This window comes from Hippoglossus hippoglossus, chromosome 8 (genome assembly GCF_009819705.1).
Source record: "Hippoglossus hippoglossus isolate fHipHip1 chromosome 8, fHipHip1.pri, whole genome shotgun sequence".
Taxonomy (NCBI): Eukaryota; Metazoa; Chordata; class Actinopteri; order Pleuronectiformes; family Pleuronectidae; genus Hippoglossus; species Hippoglossus hippoglossus.
In genome coordinates this window covers 20,558,969-20,581,736 of record NC_047158.1, presented here as the reverse complement: position 1 = coordinate 20,581,736, position 22,768 = coordinate 20,558,969, and the positions used below count along the sequence as shown (strand labels likewise).

The window sequence follows — 22,768 nt, the reverse complement described above, 5'->3', positions numbered from 1 at the left end:
TGGGAGGAGCTGAGACAGGTGGACGCTCCTTAACTTGACTGGAAGGGGAGACACTGTGAGCAGTGAGAGGAGGAGAGAGTCAGAGAGTGAGTGAGAGAGTGAGTGGGAAGAAATACAACTCGGCCTCGGATCACAGGGACGGGCCTGGACGCTCAGGATGTCGAAGCCTAAGGAAAACACACAAGTGAAGATCAGCAAGTGAGTTCGGGACAGCTTCCTGTGTGTGTGTGTTTCTGTGTGTGTGTGTGTGTTTCTGTGTGTGTGTGTGTGTGTGTGTGTGTGTGTGTGTGTGTGTGTGTGTGTGTCTGTGTGTGTGTGTCAGGTTTCCTCGTTTTAAATTACTCTCTCTTGTCTCCTGCTGCCTCAAACTTTGTTGTTTTCACGCTCCAGGGCTGAATCTGCTTCATGCGGGTACTTATCTCCCGGTTCATGTTTGCACAGGACCGGCTGCTTCACCCCCCCCCCACAGAAACAATGCACCTCAGGTGTCACATGAAAGCAACAATGATCCTTCTGTCAAAAATAATCTGTATTTAACACAGATTTCTGACTCTCGCTCATTCTTTGAAAGGCGGAGGAGCCGGGGGGGGGAATGAATGAACCTCCCTTCAGTTTTCTGCTGTTGACTCACTGATGCCACCTCACCTGCCTACCTGCCTTAACCACATTGCAATCATTTGTATCTTTGTCCAAGGGGTGTTTCACGGAATTGCACCGACACCCATTCGGCCACTGATGTGACTCATTAAGCCGACAGGTCAACAGTGTGTCTTTATATCTGTGATGCACCGTAACACCCAGTGGTTTGTGTGTGTGTGTTGTCGTGGAGCCGCTGTCATTGATGTTGTTTTATGAAGTGACACATGGTAATAAATGTGTCCTGTCCTGAGATGTTGTGCAAACCCAGCCCCGCTCCTCCTCGTCCTCCTCGTCCTCCTCCTCCTCCTCTTCCTCCTCTCGGTATGACTGTTGAACATCAGTGCTCCTTCTCTGTGGGCGCGCCACGAAACCAGAGGCCTGAGATTGTGAGTGACTGACAGAGGCAGTGAAGGAACGAGGGAGTGGCAGGGCAGGGTCCTGCAGCTTCGTCTGTGCTGTGACTGATGAGCTGGAATGGAAGTGGGGGGGTGGGAGGGGGGTGGGGGTGGGAGGGGGGGGTTTGTGTTGAACCACTGCAGCAGAGATAAGAGCCTGTGGTGGAGGAAGTACTCAGATCCTTTAATCGAGTAGAAGTACTACTTCCCACAGTAACTATACTCTATTACAAGTAAAAGCCCACAGTCAAAATGAGGCTGAAGTACAAAAGTACAATCAGGGAAATGTACTTAAGTTCTCAAAGCAGAAACATGGTTCCTCTGACATATTATAATTAGATTATTACACTTTCATTAATGTGTAGGCAACATTTTAGTGTTAGTGATATTTAACTATTTTATATATATATGATGATTGAGGAGCAAATTGTTTTTATAAAAAAATAATTATCAAACTCAAAGATTTTCTGAAATCTGACTCATTCACTGATCGACCGGTTGTTTTCAGCTTTATTTATTTGTATTGTTGTATAAGTTAAAACTGTAGATTTTAACCACATAGAAAAATGACCAATAATAAAACACAGTGCACGAGAGGCAGAAAACCCAGAGGAATTACTCTGAAGCCTCCAACTACATATTGTTAAAATCTCACATTATTAGACAATACAAAGTTTACATGCAGAAACCTATGAGTAGTTTAATTTACAATAACATGGAGCTTCCTAGTTTATGCACAAAAACCACGAAGAGCTCATAACTGTGAAGTAAAGCATCAATATAAACTCGAAACATTTCTTAGAGCGGAAAAAAACTGAAATATCACATTGACAGAAGTTTTCATAAGTTTAATCCGGACTGAGTTCCAGAGGTCGTTTGTTGAGAAAGTTCCAGAAGAAGAACCTTTACCTCATCAGTCTGGGTTTAATGGCCGAGGGGCTGGACCTGAAAGACTCAGACTGTGAGACACAAGATTCTCTGGTCCGATGAGACGAGGCTGTTTGTCCTCAAGTTGAGGACATCGGGACTGAGTCCAGAAGGCTCAGGACTTCACACCAGGCCAAAGGTTCACTTCCCTACACAATAATAACGCTGAGTGGTTCCAGCCAGAACCGGGACTTGAACCCAGCGGAACATCTCTGGGGAGACGTGGTGTGCTGGAACAACCCCCGTCCAACCTGACAGAGCTGCAGCAGCTCCAAATCCAAACGTGCAAAGCTTGTTGAGCCACACTGAAGAAGACTGGAGGCTGAAATCTCTGAGTAACGTGTCTGAACACTTGTGTCAATGCGATGTGTCAGATTTTTATCCCTCAGTGTGACATTTTGCATTAACTTTGAGATTCTGTGGCAGATTGATGGAGGAAAAAAGACTGTTTTTATATTTATTTTCACCACACGGCTGCAACATGGGACCTCGGATGTGTTTCAAAACTCAAGTAAATGTAGTTATGCAATAAAGAAGTCAGTACAGGAAGTGACCCACCCCTCCACCTCCTATCAGTCGTAATGGCTGATTGCATCTTGATAAGAGCTGGATTCCTCTCAGCAGGAATGTTTGTGTCACATTCTTGGCCGCTGAAGGGAGGCGACACTCCCCCTTCGACTATGTGTCCCTTGGGTCTGGATCAGGGTGTGTCAGGATGAATAGTTGGCTCTCAGATCACATCGCCAGGTTTGACAGAACAAACAGTCAGAGAACACAAACAGGTCGGCGGAGAGAGACGAGGAAATCGTGTCTGTGTCAGAGGGTTTAATGTTCACGTCTGAAACTCTGACTTTACTGTCCTGTCCTTCCTCGTGTGTCCAAATGTCTCATGTTGTGTTTTTAACTTAACATGAAAATGTACATGTGATGCAACTTGATGCTTCTGTCCCACAACAATACACAGACAAATACTGTACTTTCTTCTCCAGTACATTTATTTGACATGTTTTGCTACTTGTTGTTTTGAATATTAAGATTGTTCATAGCTTCTAAAATAAGACTAAACTACCCAATAGGATATGGACTAGTTATAGTTCATATTCTACACTCTGCCACCCGATGCATGTTTTTACTCACACCTTTTTTTAATTTCTGCATAAGTATCCTTCCATTCTTGTGCTTGGAAAGTAATTAAGAGCTAAAACACACTAGAAATACATTTGCACAACATTTCCAACTGTTCATTTAGGAATTTGTTTTGTGAATCACTCAAGTTTCTGTGCAGAGTTAAATGTTTGACCCTCGTCTCTCTCTGTCTCTCAGGATTCAGGCCAACGACCTGGCCGTGCTGATCGCTCGCATGCAGCAGAATGCAGACCAGGTGGAGAAGAACATCCTGCGATCAGAGGAGCATCTGGCTTTGGTAAGAGTCTGAATCAGAAGCAGGTTAACCTATACAAGAAAATTGTGTTTGTGCATGGAGCTAATCCAAGGTGAAAGGGCTTCATCAGTGTTATCTTGCTCCTGCTGCTCCTCAGGACACGGAGCGCGAACGGAAGCACCAGCAGCTCCTCCACCAGAAGGAGAACGCAGAGGACCTGACGCAGGCCGAGCGGCTGCTGAAGGATCTCTTCATGGACGTGGACAGAGCCAAGAAGCTGGGGCACCCACAGGTCCACGAGATAGAGAGAGAGTGAGTTTCATCGAGCCGAGACTCTGACTCCCAAGTTATTGTCCACATGTCCACTCAGAACCCACTGAAACTCCTGATCCTCCTGTTTTCAGTGTGAAGAATCTGCACGAGCGCTGGGCGAAGGATTGCACCACCTACAGGGAGCTGTATGACCAGAAGCAGGACCTGGGCCTGGCACAGAAGATCGGCTGGGGTCCTCTGCTGGACGACAAGTTGGTCAGTGGACGCAACATCAGACACGAGAAGATCTGAACCTGATCTTCGGTGTCAGGGGCTGAAGAGTTTTCTGCTGTGTCATGTTTTACAGAAACAGCTGAAGTCAGAACCATACGGCCCCAAACTGTCTGATGTGGAGAAGCAGATTGCTGCACACAACATCCTGCACCAGGAGATCGAAGCCTACGGCGTCCAGCTGCAGCCCGGCACCACCAACTCGAAGGTAACACAACAACATGTGTGTGTGTGCACTCTGCAGAACCACAAGCAGGATCAGTCATGTTTCTTCTTCTCCTCTGGTTCCAGGAGCAGTACGCCGCCGTCAAAGAGCAATATGCCAAACTTCTCGTGAGTAGTTTTCTTCACTTGTTGACTCCAAGGCTTAAATGTGTCTGCAGGAGATCATTTGAGTTCATGCACGCGTGTGCACATACATGTGTGTATATCTGACGTGCATCTTTTGTGTGTTTTACAGGAGAGATCCCAGCAGAGGCGCAGCTACCTGTCATCTCTGTACGAGTACATGCAGACCTGCAGCAAGGAGCTGGTCTACCTGTCGGGGCAGCAGGAGAGGATCCTCCAGAGGGACTGGAGCGACCGCATGGTCGACCCCCCGGGGGTCCGCACGGAGTATGAGGTGAGGGGCCCGAGTGGTGCATGTGCACAGATGGTGGGGATTTCCTCTGTATGAAGTGAGAGATTTAGATCAGAGGAACATTAAAACTTTGTTTGTACAGTGCATCTTCAGGCATAATCCTCTTGCTCCCAGCAGCGCCAGCGAGTGATCAAACTTGTGAAACCAGTAGAGCACAGAGCAACGGCTCAGCTACTGGGAAAAATGTATTTGAATACTTTAAACACCACGTCATGTTTCCTTCATCCCTCTTTATGCTTTTGCATAGAAATTCAAAAACAATGGGCTGCTCGCTCATGAGAGTGAGATCAACGAGCTGCACGAGTCAGGAGATCGTCTGGTTAAGGTGAATCATCCTGGAACCCCGACGATCAAGGTGCGCAGGTCACACAGGAGCATCAATCACCACAGTGCAACACAAGCATTCGTTAAACTGAACTGAAGTCGTTTGTTTTCTTCAGGCTCACAAAGAGTCTGTGCAGAGCGAGTGGCAGTCCTTCCTCAACCTGTGTCTGGCCCAGGAAACACACCTGGACAACATCGAAGACTACAAGAAGGTACAGGACCTGCGACGTCCCCTCGCCGCCTCCGACTCTGACAACTTTCCTCTGCTAAATCCTTTACGTCGTGTCTGTTGCAGTTCCAGCTGGATGCAGAGACGCTGTCCGAGTCCCTGGAGAGACTCAACTCCAACATGGACCCGAAGGCTCTGACCAAGAAGAGCAACCATGAAATCCTGCTCGCACTGGAGGTACAACGAGGTTTCACAACGTCAGGGTTCCTGTGGGAAGGGGGAGCGTCTCCAAGGGGTCGGCACATTGTGTTTTTAACAGCAGCTGTAGGCAGAGAATTTATATTATTACTGGTCCTAATGAGGTGGTGGCCTCAAAGCAAGAAAGTTCCCGGTTCGAATCCGGGTGATCTGCTTTTCGCCCTATGTCGGCTGGGTTTGACTCCAACTCGCCCCAAGGCCCTCAAACAATAAGCGGTATAGATAATGGATGGATGGTGAAGGTCAGGGGTCAGATGTGAATTATGAAGACTAAAGTTTTGTTCAGACATTCCACAGGGAAGTGGAAGTCCAAATAAGGAGAGCTGAGCAAACCTGTGTGAAAAGTGACCTGTTCAGTTCTACTAGTTTTTATAACAACAATCAGGCTCCTCCCCCCCCGTGTTGACACACACTGTTTGTTCAGTTTCAGCAGTTTTATTGGCGACTTGTCTGAAAAGCAGGTTTTGTCGTTTTAACTTTTTCAGGGTGAGTTTGTTTTAAAAAGTTTAAGATATGGTTTTTGGAATAAACCTCAAGTTTGAGTTATAAACAAAAGTTACAGATTCTTCAGTGCAGACATAGTGATTATAAAAGAGAGAGAGAGACTATAATTAAGTCTCTGATACTGGATGTTTGTCATGTCTGACACATCCGTCATCACAGCCTCATGCTCGCCTCATCATTAATAAAACTATCAGCACTCGCACAGAAGTATGTGACACTTTAATAAGCGAATGCTCAGATGCAGCAGCAGGTTTACGTCCACGTTCCTGGAATACACACATCTGTGAAACTATGCAACCATTAAACACACACCTGTATGTCGGCCCTGAGCTCCTCTCCAGTCTCCAGGGTCTAGGCCACCTCTCACCCAGTATCAACTGGGATTGGCTCCAGCAGAGTGGTAAAGATAAGGGACGGATAAACAAACAGCTCCTCGGGTCCCGACCCTGAGGAGCCAGGGACGCTCCTTAGTGTGTCGTGAACTCTTAAACATATGAAGGATCTTGATTTGTAAGGGCTTTGTGTGTGTGTGTGTGTGTGTGTGTGTGGGGGGGGGGGGTATTCATGCTGCAGCGAGGGCACAGTTCAGACCTGGTATCTGGACTTTATGTTAGATCAGCAGAAGCACTTCAACCTGCTCAGATAACAATATCTGCTTGTGTTGCTCTAAATGGTAAATACACTGTGTTAATGTACTTTTACTCTACCTGCACAACCGTCAGTGGCAACTTAGTTTTCAGTATCTTGACTAGAGTAGCCGGGGATTGAACCACCGACCTTCTGGTTAGTGGACGGCCCTCTCATTCTAATTCCATGGTACCTTCAGGGAGACGAACCAGCATTGAAGAGGAACGAGCAGCGCCTGGCGTCCCTCAGGGAGACCAGCGCCAAAGTTTGGCCCCTGAAGTTACGACGAACCACGCCCGCCAAGCCCATGGCGGTGGTGTCGCTGTGTGACTGGGCCGATGAGGAGGTACGAGAGGATCATTCACACACGGCCGCTTTGGCCCTTCACACATTGTCACTGTCATCATCTCCTTGTTGTTGTCTTCTCTGTTGTGTCTCAGGACACCGTGCGTCGTGGTGACCAGCTCATCCTGAAGTCTAACTCTGATAATAAGGACTGGAAGCTCCAGACGAGCAGCGGGCGCATCAAAACGCTTCCTGGGGCTTGTTTCATGATCCCACCGCCCGATGCCGAGTCTCTGGAGAAAGTCAAAGGGTAAAAACTGTGGAAACTCAACTTAACTTACCAAATTAATAATCCTGTGACTGACGAGTGTGTGTGTGTCTGTTTGTGTGTGTGTGTGCTCAGTCTGGACAGAGCACTGACGGACCTGAAGAATCGTAGATCTGGACTAATGGGCTCACTGAGGAATCAAACTGTGGAGGTGATTCGCCCTCAGAAGGCTGGTGAGAGGAAACACACTCACACAGACACACAACCTTAACATATCCTCAAAACCTGTCTTCACCTTAAAATGTATGGATTTGTGTTATGAGGATTTGCTTTTGTCCCCACAACATGAGTAATACCTGGAACACACTCGTCCTTTTCCAACTTTCCGCTGTAGAATTGTTTTTGCTCGTCCTCAGCCGCTGTGCAAAGTGCTCCAGAGAGTCCCAAAGCTGCGCAGCTCGCCGGTGACTTAGACCGGATCAACAAAGACCTGGACAAGCTCAAGAAAGAAATCCTGAGCCGCCTGAGGGCCCCGCTCAACAACCGCAACCCCACACAAGACCTGGCAAACAGGCTGCAAGAGCATGAGGTGAACACCGACAACATTACGCTCTAATAACATCGCCTACGTTACAGTTTCATTATCATACATCGTCCTCAGCGCGTTCAGACGTGTCAGTGACGTCTTCTCGCTTTGCCTTTCAGAAATCCTCTCTGAGCCTGAGGAAGCTGGAGTCCGAGAAGTCGAGGGTCCAGAGAGAGATGGATCCGGTTCTGGCCACGAAACCCTTGGGACCCACCTCCTCCACCCTGCCGATAAAATTCAGTGCTGCCAATAATAAGATCGACAACATCAACACCCTCATGGGTCTTTATGAGAAAAAGTAAGATCAGTGTAAAAGTAGAACTCAGTAGAGCGGATACCTCCCATTTCAATTCAATCAATTCACTGAATTTCACACACTTTTGTGTGAAATTTGTTCCCTTATTCTTTCATCAAGATCCAGGAATTATTCCCTGAGAGTCCGTGAAAATGTCAAAGAAAGTGATGAATAATTCCTGGATCCGTTCCCTGATCTGCACCAGAATTGAATGACCTATAACACATCCTTGAAATATGTCCTTCAGTTTGAAATCCTTTTTTATTTATTATCGTTCTGCTTTCCCCAGAGCTTCAGCCTCCATGTTCCTGGAAAAACAACTACAGAAGGGGGAGGTCTCTGTTTCTGGGTTCGAGGACCAGCTCACTAAAGATGGCGCCCTTCTGGATCAACCTAACGTCCTCCTGAGTCGCCAGAAGCAGCTGCAGGTACGAGCAGAGAAACATCTCAGTCATAGGCTCAGAACATTTAATGTCCCATGTGTGTTTTTTAACTTTATATCTCTGCCTTCTCTTTATGTCGTCAAACAGGCAATGCGTAAGGATGTGGCCACAAAGAAACCTGAGTTGAATCAATTAGGCAAAGACTTGGACCTGACGGAGCAGGCGTGCAACTCCCTGCAGAAGAGCTTCAACGAATACTGTCCCGACATCCACCGGCAGGAGAACGAGGTGAGACGCCTGAAGAACCGCTACACGAACGTCAGTAACCAGCTCCAAGAAAGGTGAGTGGGGGGGGAGGAAACAGATTCGTTGCCTGTATGGTTTTTTAATTCTTCTGACGTCCTGTCAGATTTGTCTTTCATTCCTGACGAGTGTTTGTTCTCTGTTTGTTCTTCAGGTCCGCTCTCATACAGGAGGCAAACAACAAAAACCAAAATTTCCAGAACACCTATCAGTCGCTGGATTTCTTCCTGGTTAATTTGCCCAATAACGCAATCAAACCCACGGATGACGTGATGCAGATAACAGCCAAGCAGAACTCCCAGAAGGTGAGTGGTCGTATTTAAATCAACCCGCCTCCAACTTCTATAAACCAACTCAAACAGACTGTTAAACTGAGACGTATCAAACTGCTTTGTCTCATTAAACTGTGTCCCATGTTCAGAAAGTGATCGAGGACATCAAGAAGAAATCCGGGGATGTGGATCGAGTCAAGGATCTTTCCTTCGATCTGCAGAACGTCTTAAATGTGAGTGTAACCTGGTGCGATCATGACTTGGGAGTTTATCTGCAGATTAGTTACGTTTTGGATCTGATCGATCAAAGGTCAAGATCAAGGTTGACATCTTCCACGATGTCTTCTCATATAACGGAGCTGCAGAGACAATCTAAAGCCAAGCAACAGAGGAAGTTTTAATGCACCTTTGGTTTTTGTTAATGTGTTTACCGTTAGCTTTTCGATTGAGTTGCAGCGTGATACTCGAGGATTTGACGATACCTCTTTGAAAACCAGTTTGTCAACAAAGCAAAAATGAATTCTAGGAAAGGTGGGGCCGGGAAGGTTCCTTCGAAATGGGACAGTTGCAATCCGTCTTCAAATGAGGATGTAGCAACTAAATTGAGACGTCCAGTTGTGCATTAACTTCTGCAACCAACGAGATTAAAGACAGAATCTATAGCTTATCTTTATTAACAAATCCTTCACAATCATATGGTATAAATGATCATATGGCATTAAAATATAAAACGTTAGCTTTGCCTGATTAGAGTGTAAACGGCACACACACAGGGAATCACGCCTCTGAATCTTTTCATTCACCATTTGCAACCACATAATGTAAAACATGTTTCCTTTCAGGAGTACGAGAAGAGGTCAAACACTTACCGAAGCACTCTCAATGATGACGATGATGACGATGATGACGAGGAGGATGATGAAGTTGTTGTTGATGTTAAGAAACGTTCAACTTCCACTATGGCTAAGGCTGTGCAGAGAAAGGTGAGGTGGTGGACAAGTCCCTACAGATGAAGTTTAGGTCAACAATTAGCGTCTCAACTAATTTTGTCTTGTGCTTCCTCTAAAGGAAAAAGATCTACTGAACCTTTTCTCTGAGGTGTCGGCAGAGAACAACCAGCGACTCAACCAGTTGGGGATGGTGAAGAGCATAAAAGCCAGGGTATGATGAAGCTGGAATAAATATATCAACAACAGCCATGTTACAGTACAATCATATGATGATCCACACAAACACTTCATAGTCAGTGACCTTCTCTTTCCCTTGTTCTTTCAGAATGAAGAGAAAGTCAGTCAGGTCGTCAGCAGTCAGCAGCTGCAGCTGCAGAGCGACAGGAAGGACCTGAAGGAAAGCGATAGCCTGAAAAAGGAGCTAAGTGAGGAGGTGAATCGTCGCTTACATGCGGAAAAAGACCTGGAAACGTACCGCCTGAGGTTTGTGTCACTGAGGAACAGGAGAGGTGTGGAGAGGCTGGAGGAGAAGGAGGTGGTGCAGTACTATCGTGAGCCCAAACTGGAGATGGAACTAGAATCCCTGAAAAAGCGCATCCAGGAGGAAACGTTTAAGAGGTCAAGAACCCACACAGAGATCGAATTCATGAACGAGAAGGTCATCAGTCTGGAAAGACAGCTGACGAAGATCGAACCTAGACTAGTGACCAAGGTACTGACTGAATATGAGAGAGACCCACAGCTTGATATAGAGGCAGCCAAGATCAGAGAGGAGATGCAGAGGATAAAAATGGAGGTCCAAACAAGAGATACCGAAAGAGTTCAGGTGAAAACCGAGCTCACACTTCTGTCTCAGCAGACACAAAAAATCAAGGAGACGATCGTCAAGAAGGAGGTTGTGAGGCTTGAAAAGGATCCGGAGATGCTGAGATCCATTTTCATATTCCAGGGTGATATTGCGGAGGAGGAATCTCGGTGCAAGTCGCTAAACGATAACATTTTTAGCACGAGGAGCCAGATCAACACACTAGAGAGGGTCATTCCCACCATCCAGCCAAAGATAGTCACGAAGGTGGTGAAGCAAGTCCAGCAAGACCCTGAAACGCTGGAGGAGTCGAAGAAAGTAAGAATGGCCTTAGGAGAGGAGAAAGATGAGAATACTATCTTGATCAGGGACTTGACAACCCTTCAGCTACGCTACGGGGAATTGGACAGGCTCAAGCAAAAGGTCGAGGTCAAAGAGATCATCAATGAGATCTACAGAGTCGATCCTGAGACGGAAGTAGAGCTGGTGCGTCTCAAGAAAGAGCTGCAGGACTCTGACAGAAACCGCACCAATGTGGAAATAGAAATCACCACGGTGACGACCTCTCTAACTGCTCAGCGCGCTCAGAAACCCAAGGTGGAGTACAAGGAGGTGACCCAAGAGGTGATCAAGGAAGAGAAAAGCCCAGAGGTCGTGAGGGAAATGCAAAGGCTCGGCAACCAAGTCTCCCGTCTGCAACTCAACTGCGACACCACCCTGGAGCTGCTAACCCGCCTACGCAAAGAGAGAGATGAGCTGAAAGTGGAAAAATCTAAAGTGGAGACGAAACTGGTGAATAAAGAGGTCATCAAATACGAGGACGATCCTCTTTTGGAGAAAGACGCTGACAGACTTCGGAGGAATGTTAGAGAAGAGATTCAGCAGCGCCGCAGTGTGGAGGAGTGTCTCTTTGACCTGCAGAACCAGTATATTACTCTTGAAAGGCAAAAGCCAGAGGAGAAGATCGTAACGAAGGAGGTGGTGCGTCTTCAGAAGGACCCCAAGCAGATCCTGGACCACGAAAAGTTGAACAAGAACCTGGATGATGAGTTGAAAGCTCGTAGGAAGCTTGAGTTAGAGGTCAGACAGCTCAGAGCCCTGATTCAGGACAAGGAGACTGCTCTGGCTCAGATGGATGATCGTCAGAGGAAGATTCAAGTGGAGTCGGAGCTCAGGCAGATCAGATCTCGCATTCTTGAGCTGGAAAACTCTCCGGCGCCCATTGAGGAAAAGATCATCATCGAGGAGGTGCTGAAAGTGGAGAGGGATCCAAAGCTGGAAAAGCTCACTGATGGTATTCGTGTTAACATGGAGACAGAGGGCAACAACATCAGCCGCCTGGAGAGAGAAATACGCAACCTGAGGGTCAAACTGGAACTCCTGCAAAAGGAAAAGTCATTGGAGAAGGTTGTTTACCGAGAAGTTGTGCGTGTGGAGAAAGACCCGGTGCTGGAGGCCGAGAGGGATCATCTCAGAGAGCTGGTAACCCAGGAGAGAAATCTCAGACGGGACCAGGAAGATAATGTTCAGAACATCAACATCAAATTTGTTCATATACAGACGTCAACTTCTGTGACCTCTCAGGAGGGGAAGTCTCTCGTCGGCAACAGAGATGGTCTCCAGAGGGAGAAAGAGGATCTTCTCAGACAGCTCAAAATGCTGGAGTCTCAGAAACACACCATCAGCATCACCTTCCAGCAGCAGTCCAAGCTGATGAGTGAGAGAACCCAGTACGCACGGCAAAGGAGTCTCAAGTCATCCTCTGATGTACAACGGCTGGAGAGAGAGATCCTCCACGAAAAGGACATGATACACGAGAGGGAGCAGGTGATCCTCGAGCTGCTGACTAAAGTCAAGACCGAGGATCATAGTGAAACTCACACCAGAGAAACAAACCTCTCCACGAAGATCTCCATCCTGGATCCAGAAACCGGCAGAGACATGTCTCCCTATGACGCCTACGTGCAGGGGCTGATTGATCGCAAGCAGTACATCCACCTGGCGGAATTAGAGTGCGACTGGGAGGAAATCACTTCAACTGGTCCGGATGGGGAGACGACAATCTTGCAGGATCGAAAGAGCGGGAAGCAGTACTCAGTCAAGGATGCTCTGAGGGATGGTCGCTTGAGCCACTACGATCTTGCCCGCTTCAAGGAACGGAAAATGCCCATTTCCGAGTTTGCTCTCCTCGTCGCGGGGGAAACCAGAACGCCTGTCCTTCCTCCGATAATACCCCCCCCGAGATCACCCACTAAAGCCGCTCCAGCCTCTCCCTTGAACACCATGCCAAGCTCTCTTCGGACCTCCTACACCAGCCTCAACAGTCACCTCAGTGGCAGTTCCAACAACCTCTCTGCTTCTGTTCCCGTCGCCTCCGCAGGCGATGAATATTTTCCAATCTCCGGTATCTTTGACACCACCACCGAGAGCCGCATGTCGGTGAGGAGCGCTCTCACCCGCAAACTCATAGATGTCGATACAGCTCTGAAGCTGCTTGAGGCTCAGGCAGCCTCCGGAGGAATTGTCGATCTCAACAAAAAGGACAAGTTGTCCGTCCACAAGGCAGTTGAACATGGTCTCATTGACCAGGGTCACTTGTATAAACTTCTGAATGCCCAGAAGGCCTTCACTGGAGTCGAGGATCCTGTGACCAAAGTCCGTCTCGCAGTAGGACCGGCAGCGCAGAAAGGATACATCCCCCAAGAGAATGCTAAAAGGTACATGGAGGCGCAGTACCTGACCGGCGGGCTGGTGGATCCCAGTAGACCCGGTCGCCTCACTGTCAAAGAAGCTCTCGCCAACACTTTAATTGACAGCAAAACTGCCAGTGAGCTGGAGGACGAGGCTTCGTACACGAAAGAGCTGGTCGACCCCGTCACTAAAGAGAAGATGACCTACAAGGAGGCGATGGATCGGTGCAGGAGAGACTTCAGCACCGGGCTCCTGCTGCTTCCTGTGACCTCCACAGACGCCGAGAGCACTCCGTCGTACTCGAGCTACAAATTCAATTCCTCCTACAACCGATTTTAGACGTGCAGCTTGATTAAGATGTTACACAGCCGCTGTTGCTAGAGGCCGAACATCAAAACATGTACATGTAAAGAAATAGATAAAACGTTGAAATGGTCTCAGAGTTTTGAAAACAAAAAAACATTTAATTTTTGGTGGATCTGGTATTTTTTTTTCTTCCTGTTTTGGATTTTCTGTGAAAATGGGGGAAATGTTTTATATGTTTTTTGTTTGTTTGTCAAACTAAATCCTCCACAAGTTATTATTAAACTCTACAAAGTTCACACCCATGTTTCTCTCTCTTCTTATTTCAAATATTTACTCTCTCTCTCTATTTGCTTATTCAGTGCAAATCACTTATGTAAATTCTGCACAGCGGCTCAGGGTGGCTGATCCCTGACTGTTCCTCTAGCGCCACCATCAGGTTGACTTCAGTGGTTTTAAGTCAAACATCTCAACAATTGTTTCAAGGGGTCCCATTCATATCACATTCATTCTTCCAGACAAATTATAATTTATAACTTCCCATTTGTCATTATCTTAATTTGTCAACATCACGAAATACTAGTTACAGTTATGGTTGTTTATATAAACTTTACAAGACATATTGTATCTTCTCATGTCTAAAAAACGACTTCCTCCATTAGACGGTGAGTCACCTTCTGTCTCTAACACCGTGCCTCATGTCAACATAGCTGTTCGATGCTCGTAAACCCCGACGAGTCCTATGCTTGGAAATGATGGATTAAGGATACAGATTAAATATGACTCACGCACCAGTGTGCTAAGTTTAAGAAGGTCAGACTCCTGCGTCTGCATGGACGAGGCACGTGTCCAATAAATGACCACGTGGACGTTGAAAAAACAACAACTGTAATAACAATAAAAACATTGTTAACATTAATAATAAACTTTTTTATATAGCACCTTTCAAAAGAGCGTTTGGATATAAAATAAGATAATGAACAAAATGATACATCAGTTCAAATCAAAGACAAGTGAAACAGATGATAAAAAAGTTGAATAATAATAATGAAATAAAAAAATAATGGCATCAGGACCCGTTTAATCTGGCTCCTTATGTTTATGTGTGTTATTTGTCCCTGATCGTCTTTATAATTGAAACTTTTTTACTTCATCGTGTCGAGGCCCTTGACAGAAGCGTTATCATAACTGCTGCTTTAATAAAGTATAAATAAATAAGTAACATACAGTAAACAGCGAGCACACGAGTTGTGAAACGAACACGGTTAAATGTCCTGAGAAAACCAAGGTGATGGCGGTCGGGTCATTGTCTGAAACATCCCACCTGACCCCCACAGCGAGGGGGGGGTTGACAGTGAAGGATGTGGATGTGGGGACTTGCTGCCTCTCAGATGGGATTTCTGTCGGACAGATTACCCGGTGACGGAGAGGACTTTGTGGGATTACTGCACATGAGCCTGTCTGGAGGCTGAAGTGGCCGAACCCTGCGTCTGGAGGAGGGAGAAGGATGAAGGATGTTCTCCGGTGTCATCTCACACAAAGGTGGGGTTATGCTTTTAATGTGGAGGCCAAAGTGAAGGTGATGACGGCCCTGATGCTGAACAGCCTGGAAAACATCTGCACAGGTCACAGAAGCACAAACAGCCCCTCTGACTGGACCGGTGATGTACGGGATAATTGGCAGCTCCTCTTTGTCTCGCTGGATTATTATTATTATCATTATTCTGATGGTTGAAACCTTTTTCACAATGAGCACGTGCACATTTCCTCTCTCATGCACTCTCCTGTGCAACCTGCTCTGCAATCATGTCAACAACTGGTGGTTAGAGCGCCGCTGTTCAGTGGCACCGCCCCCGTTTCCTCCCTCTTCAAACGACAATACCAGCAGCAGGGACCATAATTCATTGATTTAAGAGAAAAACAATGATCCAGACTCTATCGCTGTTATTGAAAATTGATATATACATAAGGACAAGTTGTGTTAACACCATGATAACAAACACAAGACCTATAACCCTAACCCCAGCTGAAACCCCAACCCTAACCCCAAATCTAACCCCAGCCCATTTCTTCTATTTATTGTTCTTTTTATTGTTTTGTGTAACTTTTAAAATCAGTTTTATTGAATTTGTTTTGTCCTGTTCTTCATCAGTCAATTTGAAATGTTCTATAAAGCGTCTGATTGAATCCAGAATGTGATTGAGTGCCAAAATATTCATAACGATAAAATTAAAAGACAGATTCGTTTGTCTCTGACTTCATCTTCGTAGAAACAACATATGAAAAACCTGAAATGATATTTTCGTTACACTTGATCATTTATTGATAAGATGGAGGGGAAACAATTATCACAATATGACGTCTAAATATTCTGGAATCAGATTTTTACGTCCTGATCGGAGTTCTGGATCATTTTTGAGGTGACACCTGATAAAAGCCCAGTTTGACCTTCAGAGGAGCCGGAGCTGCTCGACCTGGAACGTTAGTGGATTAGACGCTCGAGGACGTGTCATGGATTAAAGCTCCAGTCAAGAGCGTGAGGCTTCGTCTGCTCTGTGGAGCCTGGCAGGATATCACACCACAGAAAGTATTCAGAAGGATCTGCTGTAGTTACGTGATCGGACAAACAGGTGAAATGTCTGAGGGAGGACAAATCAAACACATTCATTGTTTTACTCTTAAAAAACCCAGTAGAAAACCTTTTATTGGAATCGTGATACTGGAACAGACACAAACTTAGAAAAATAATTCACAAACTGAAGCACCATCTAACCAAACACCTGGGACTGGTTTGAGTACGAGGTCAAACTGACCAGTGGATCCTCCTCTAAGTACAACAGCTAAAGCTCTAATAGAGCTGGAGGAGCCGTGGTCGAGCTAAAGCCTCCTGACGTCAGTCCAGAAAGGTGCTAAGCAGCAGACGGCTTTACTATACAAATCCATATGTCCATCACAAACACTGGAGCTCCAGTAAGTGCAACACACAACTCTCACAGAACAGAGTCTAACAAAGTCATGTATACATTACACATCATTATCATTATTATAGTTATTACACAGAAAGAGAATTTCACACCAGATAAACCGATGAGCCTCAGGTTAGGGGACAAAAGAGTCCAACAGAGAAGAGAGAGCAGAACTGAAGAAACCCTCACACACACAGGTTTCACATCACTGGTTTCACTGGTTTGAAACCATCAGCAGCAGCTCGTCATACGCCATCATGCTCATCAGTCTTTGTCAGGGGCAGAGTCAGGGGGTGATGGGGGAAGCGGATTGCTTCACTGTTGCGGCGCATGTACGCGTGGCCGCTGACCGGGTACAGCATCTCCGTGAAGGTGAGGTTGCCCACGGTGATGGCGCAGCGGCCCAGCACCTTGAAGCCGGACTTGCGGTAGAAGGGGACCAGGACGTCCTCGCACATCAGCACCGCCCGGCGCACGCTGGGCAGGCAGCGCAGGTACTGCAGGTAGCGCCACAGCAGGATGGGACCTTTGCCCTGCTGCCGGAAGGTGCGGTGCACGGCGAGGATGTGGATGTGGACGGTGGAGCCGCGGGGCTTGTGCAGGGTCAGCGCGTCCTGGAGCAGAGAGGTTAGAGGTCAGTGGATGGATGAGGGTTTTGCATTTTACTGTTGAGAGGTGGAGGACAAGCAGGGGGTCTTACTGTGGTGAGTCTGTCCTGGTCCCACAGGGAGCCGATGATAAACGCCACCAGCCGACCCTCCTCAATCCAGCCCATGGACAGCTCCGGACACAGCGTGAGGAAGTGACGCACCTCGTCCATGTGGAGGGGACAATCCCCGGACACTGAGATGAACGCTGAGAGAGAGAGAGACAGAGAGAGAAAGAAAGAGAGAGAGAGAGGGAGATTGGCCCGTGCGCAAAAATGGTTTGGCACAACTTTTACGCACAGCCGAGGCGGCGCAAATCCCTCAATAAACAAGTGACTGAACGCAGAATTTAAATGTAACACATTCTCACTGACAAGTACATGCAAAGAAAAAATCTTTAAATGACTAAATTAAGTTAAAATAAAGAGATTTGTCTTTTCGTGTCGTGGTTTTTACGCACCGCGCTACATCGCTGCGACGCGGCAGAAACGTCAGATTTGCGGGTTAGAGATTCATCACTCACCTTCTCGCTCGATCTCAAACACGCTGATGGCATCTTGCGTGTTCAGGGGTCGGAACTCGCTCGCGGGGAGCGTGTGTCTCCTCTGGATCCCGGGGGACACGGAGGGTAGCGCCTGCATTGGTTTGATGAAAGGCTGCGCGCCCACAACAGACATCACAACGATCTCACGAGCTTCTCCCTCACACAATAAAACCCCCCTGTTTGTCCTCGTGTGTGTGGCTCCGCAGGGGGTCACCTCCGTCAGGCCCTGCGCGGAGAACAGGACCGTGTGAGTCCGTATTTATAGGAAAACTCTCCTCACTGTGATTCAACAGCTCATTTGCATATGAATATTGGATGTGAGTGAATGAATGAAGGTCTCAACTGTGTCCGGCAATTTCCCCAAACCTGCAATTAACTGTGTCCATTGTCTGGTTTGGTTAATTGTCTCTAGACACAGTTGACAAATGGGTTTCATCCTTTTTAAAACCGACTGAGACGCTCAGTGACTCAGCAGCAGCACAAGTGAGGTGTTGGTGAAATAACAAATATCAAATTTCTCATAATTAAACTTTTTTCCAAGACATCACAAGACATTTGTAATTTGAAATTAACTTCATGTGGTGACAGGCACAGATTTCTCTCACATGTAGAAATAAGACTAATTATTTAAAGGGAACTTAAACTACAGGATATATATGAAACACTATAAAATAATATATAATAAATAAGGTTATAATGATGATGTTCACCCGGTGAGCCTTACCTGAGGATGCTGTGTCAGTGTGAGGGTTTGTGGTCTGACTGGTCGGTCGGACTGACGCTAGTGCTTCTTCATTATTAAGTGATTATTACTATGAGTCACATGATGGAGGATTAGAGAAGTTGTTTCCACAACTCGGCGCATTACAGTGTCTTTATCTCCTCGGTGACAGAGAGAACATCACTCAGAGGGAAAGTGACCGTGTGTGTTCGGCCTGATGTTCCTCAGGATCAGACTTTTGGTTCTTAACTCATCTGGTGAACGAGCTGTTTCTTGACTATCTAGTTCCTTGACTACAGCAGCAGCATCCGAATGGCTGGATGACATTGTGTTTAAGATTTCAATAATTCTATGTATCCATCAGTGGTGGAGGAAGTAATCAGATCCCAAAAGATGTAAAGATACAACAATTAAACAAGCAAAACTCCACTTAAATAAGATAAAAGCAAAGAAATGTTACTAGCAAACTGCAGTTTAAGCATCAAAAGTAAAAGTAAGTAATCTAAAACACCCAAGAGACGATAAAAGAAACTATTGAATCTGTAGCTATCAGGAAAAATGTATAAAAAGAGTGAAGAAACAAAGGGGGTGAATTGGCTCCATAGACTTTAATGCATTATGTCGCTCTAACATCTCATGAACTGTACACGTCATGACAGTGAGCACAGGTTCAGTCGATCATTGTGCAATACTGAGCATTTTTGAAATATGAATGGAGTTTGCACTGTATACAATAGCAGATATATAAATACAGCTGACGCCTATGGGTTTGTTTTTAAATCTTAATAACTCAACAAGTATAAAAGGTATTAATAAGAAAAGTCGTAGCACCCATCTACAAAGAATCCCCGACGGTTCCACATGTCAATCATCACTGTAACACACGGTCAAAGCTGTAGGACGTAACGAGAGAAATCAAAGAAAAATCAAAAGGTTTCCCGCTAATATTTCATTTCATATGCAAAACGTATGAATCTTTTTATGAAAATACCTTCACGATATGACGCACGGTTCAATATATGAACAGTATACGTGGCGTTAATGGGCTTCAAGTGAGTGAAAAGGCACAGAAAAAGAAGCAGAAGAAGAAGAGAGCGAGCAGCACTCGTACTGAATAATTACAAGTCAACACTGACCTACTGTCGAACATGAGAGGAAACCAACACTGGGCGAGAGAGCGACGCGTTCGTAGCACTGAGGCAGCAAGGCAGCGCACAGCCACTTTCCTAAAGGCAAGCGAACAATCCCGGCAGAGGACTGAGGAAAAATACTATTCAGCTACAGGTCCACTAACAAAACTAAATTCCTATGATGCACAAACTGCGGTGGATCGATGGAAAAATAGAGTCTGAAGGTCGTTTGCTTTCGTCCACGTCCTTTTTCCTTTCAAATGTCACAATGCCGTGAAATTAGCATTCGGGAAGCGTTTTGAAACCGCCGGATAATTATCATCCTGACACTGAATCAGATTCACTCACTTCTAACGTGTGCTCAAAGGGTTTAGGGAGTGTTACTGCTCTTATACAGTCCTGTGGCCCCACAAGGGGGGGGGGGGGGTTGGGGGTAAGGCAAAGAAGGGAAGAGTTGGAGGTCCAACTGCTGGTGTCTGCCAAAGGTTTAGGGTTTGAGGGTCAGGAGTACGGGGGGGTTCTTGGTGAGATCATGCTGTGTGCGGTGTGGAGAGAGCACGTCTCTCCGGGCGGTGGCTGCAGGGGCCTTTCATTAAGTGCTGGAGCGGCTGAAGGGCAGGGGCCTTATTAAAGCCGGGAGTTTCTGGGTATTTCTGTGCGAGCTGAGAGGTGATGGGGTGAATGGAAGAGCCAAAGTGGAGGCCGCCGCTCTCCTACTCCGGCTGGGGAACAGGCGTCTCGTTGGCGTTGTTGTCGGTTATCTTGTTCTCCAGCTCGTCGTCAGACACGAGGTCCGAGGACGTCCCCTCCACCTGCAGCTGGCGTCTGCCCGAGCGGCTGGAGGAGAAGCTGATGGGGCCGCCGCGCCTGCAGGAGCGGGAGAGAATGAGGGTGTGAACACAGAAAAAGAAAAAAACCCTGATGTGATAAAAATTGTAAATGTCAGCGGATGTTTTCGTACCTGAGGCGGTTCTTGAGTGTGTGGACCTCACGGCTCAGGCCCTCGCTGGCCTCGGTGGCGTCGTCCAGCTCTCTCTGCAGCTTCCTGCGCGAGGCGTTGGACCTCGTGGCCTCCTCCTCCGTCTCCTCCAGCTGACGCTTCAGCTGCTTCATACGGGAGTTCGCCTTCTCCACCTGCACACACACACACACAGACACACACACACACACACAATAAATACAAAACCTGCAGAGACCTGATCTGCTTCTAATCTGGTTTGCAGAAAAATGAAGAAGGTTATGAGGCAGTTTTATTGGTTGTTGTATCATTGTGTTTTTCGTGGGTTATAACTGTGACATTGTCCAGAATCAGAGAACAAGATGTAACATGCACGTTGGAAACTGGCAGGAAAACGTCAGAGATCTGGAGGTAAAACTCAAAATGATATGATAGAATATTTCTGTTAAAAGTCATGTGAGAACAGACGATGAACTAAAGCTAAAAAGCTAAAAACAACAGAGTCGATTTCAGCAGTGACGGGCGTACTTGTTCTTTAAACTGGTCGGCATGGCGACGCTCGTCCTCCACCTGCATGCAGATCTCCTTCAGCTTCTTCTCGGTCCTCCTCACGATCTTGTTGGCGGCTGCTCGCTCCCTTCGATGGAGAGAGGTACCAGAAGAGTTCAGTGTTAAACTTACATCCGCTCTTATTTTCATTTGTTCAGAGACGAGTGAACGTGTCTCACTTGGCCTCCTGCTCCAGCTGCTCCTCCAGCTGGGATATCTTGGCCTCCAGGGCGGTGATGGAGGCCTTGAACCGGTTCTTCACCGAACCCTCCAGCTCGCCCAGCTTGGCCCGGAGATCCTTGTTCTGACGCTCCAGCTGCTGACGAGCGTTCTCGCTCTTCTGGGATGTGCTGCGCTCCGCGCTCAACTCTGTGGTCAGGGTGTCCACCTGCGTAAAGGAGGTGAGGAATCACGAGGCGTTCTCTAACTCAGCCAACCCCACGGTACCGTTACAAACTTGCACCGTACCTGCATGGTTGTCTTTCTGAAGCGGTCATTGAGCAGCTCCATGTTGCCCTGCTCCTCCTCCAGCTCCTCCTCCAGCTGAGCGATACGAGCATCCAGCCTCCTCTTCTCGTCCATCAGAGCCGACCTGACACACAGATCAGACGATGAGGTCAGAACGTGACTGTGATACTTTGATCCTAACACAGGAAGTAACATCACTACAGATCATTAGGTTTCAGAAGGTTCCTCTTGACTCCAGCTCAGGATGTGAACGTTCTTAAATTAATATTTGCCTGTTAAAGGTTAAACTATGTCTGTAAACTGGAATATTCCTACATTTACTACAGATAAACTACTTTCAGGCTGTGCTGCCATTTAAAATGATTTCTGCTGTATCTTACAACCTCCACACAAGGTTGATGCAATTTCCAGGAGTAGTATTAAATAATTGTAATACTAATAGATATCTACTATAGTTATACCCCCTCTCTGGTGCAGGTTGAAGTAATTCCTGTTGACAGATTCCATGTCGTGTTCGTGTTGGGTGAGTGTAGCTTACTTTCCGGAGGTGCTGTTTGAAATCTCATCTTGCAGCTCATCTCGTTCCTGCTCTGCGTGGCGTCGGCCGCGCTCAGACGCCGCCAGATCCTGCACAGAAAGGTCAGAGGTGAACGACGACACTTCATCATCTAATGACCTTTCAGAAGTTTGAGTTATGAGAATATACGGTAAATATATCACCCGTAAATCAACACAACCCATGTCAAACATATCAAATGTCCCAGACTGGTCTTTAAGAGCAGGACCATCTTGTACCTCGTGCAGCTGCACAATCTCAGCCTCCAGACTTTTGAGTTTCTTCTCATTTTCCTTGGATAAAGCAAAGATATCATCTCTGGAAGCTCGGGCGTCTTCCAGCTCCCTCTGGTAGTCCTTCATCTGGGCCTGAGGGAGGAGTGATGAAGAGGAATGAATGGAGAACATGTACGAAGCAATACGGATTCAAACAGATCGTATCAAATCTGTACCTGTAACTTGCGCAGCTGTTTGATGGCTTCGTCTCGAGCCTTGTTGGCTCCTTCTATGTGACCCTCGATATCCTTCAAATCCATCTCCAGTTTCTTCTTGGCAGCGACAGCCAGAGCTCTCTGCTTCCTCTCATCCTCCAGCTCCGCCTCCATCTCCCGCACCTGGAAGGAGGAGCCAGTAAAAGTCTTTAGTGGGATGGGATTACATTAACATGTGGTTAATCAGGATC

At 46.7% G+C, this 22,768-nt stretch overlaps 3 protein-coding genes across 10 annotated transcripts in view; 1 reads left to right on the top strand and 2 right to left on the bottom strand.

The window, feature by feature from the left end:
- Window positions 1–57: 57 nt before the first annotated feature.
- On the top strand, window positions 58–13,677 carry evplb (envoplakin b). Its single transcript, XM_034593198.1, has 22 exons — window positions 58–198; window positions 3,285–3,384; window positions 3,500–3,654; window positions 3,747–3,870; window positions 3,962–4,093; window positions 4,177–4,218; window positions 4,346–4,507; window positions 4,773–4,880; window positions 4,966–5,061; window positions 5,145–5,255; window positions 6,607–6,753; window positions 6,848–6,999; window positions 7,093–7,193; window positions 7,377–7,549; window positions 7,666–7,844; window positions 8,131–8,269; window positions 8,372–8,565; window positions 8,682–8,832; window positions 8,949–9,032; window positions 9,642–9,782; window positions 9,868–9,960; window positions 10,075–13,677. Exons 1-22 carry the CDS (start codon window positions 158–160, stop codon window positions 13,582–13,584), a joined length of 6,135 nt encoding a protein of 2,044 aa, XP_034449089.1. The 5' UTR covers window positions 58–157; the 3' UTR covers window positions 13,585–13,677.
- Window positions 13,678–16,225: 2,548 nt separating this feature from the next.
- LOC117766279 (serotonin N-acetyltransferase-like) lies at window positions 16,226–18,990 on the bottom strand. Of its 2 annotated transcripts, XM_034593175.1 has the most exons (4): window positions 18,430–18,990; window positions 17,685–17,931; window positions 17,215–17,369; window positions 16,226–17,128 (listed from the first exon to the last, which is right to left on the bottom strand). In XM_034593175.1, the coding sequence occupies exons 2-4, from the start codon at window positions 17,836–17,838 to the stop codon at window positions 16,760–16,762; spliced, it is 678 nt and encodes a 225-aa protein (XP_034449066.1). In that variant the 5' UTR covers window positions 17,839–17,931; window positions 18,430–18,990; the 3' UTR covers window positions 16,226–16,759. The 2 variants fall into 2 exon arrangements, with proteins under 2 accessions (XP_034449066.1, XP_034449065.1); XM_034593174.1 differs by having other exon boundaries at window positions 17,685–18,990.
- Window positions 18,991–19,963: 973 nt separating this feature from the next.
- The window catches only part of LOC117766211 (myosin-10), a 43,632-nt gene continuing 40,827 nt past the window's right edge, over window positions 19,964–22,768 (bottom strand). For 4 of the 7 annotated variants that reach the window (XM_034593032.1, XM_034593035.1, XM_034593036.1 and 1 more), the window contains 8 exons: window positions 22,539–22,700; window positions 22,327–22,455; window positions 22,070–22,158; window positions 21,532–21,655; window positions 21,243–21,451; window positions 21,043–21,151; window positions 20,518–20,690; window positions 19,964–20,423 (listed from right to left, as the gene is read on the bottom strand). In XM_034593032.1, coding sequence (XP_034448923.1) covers window positions 20,270–20,423; window positions 20,518–20,690; window positions 21,043–21,151; window positions 21,243–21,451; window positions 21,532–21,655; window positions 22,070–22,158; window positions 22,327–22,455; window positions 22,539–22,700 — 1,149 coding nt within the window. In that variant the 3' untranslated portion in view covers window positions 19,964–20,269. The remainder of the gene's footprint in view (window positions 20,424–20,517; window positions 20,691–21,042; window positions 21,152–21,242; window positions 21,452–21,531; window positions 21,656–22,069; window positions 22,159–22,326; window positions 22,456–22,538; window positions 22,701–22,768) is intronic. The other 3 variants (XM_034593034.1, XM_034593037.1, XM_034593038.1) reach the window with 1 other exon arrangement.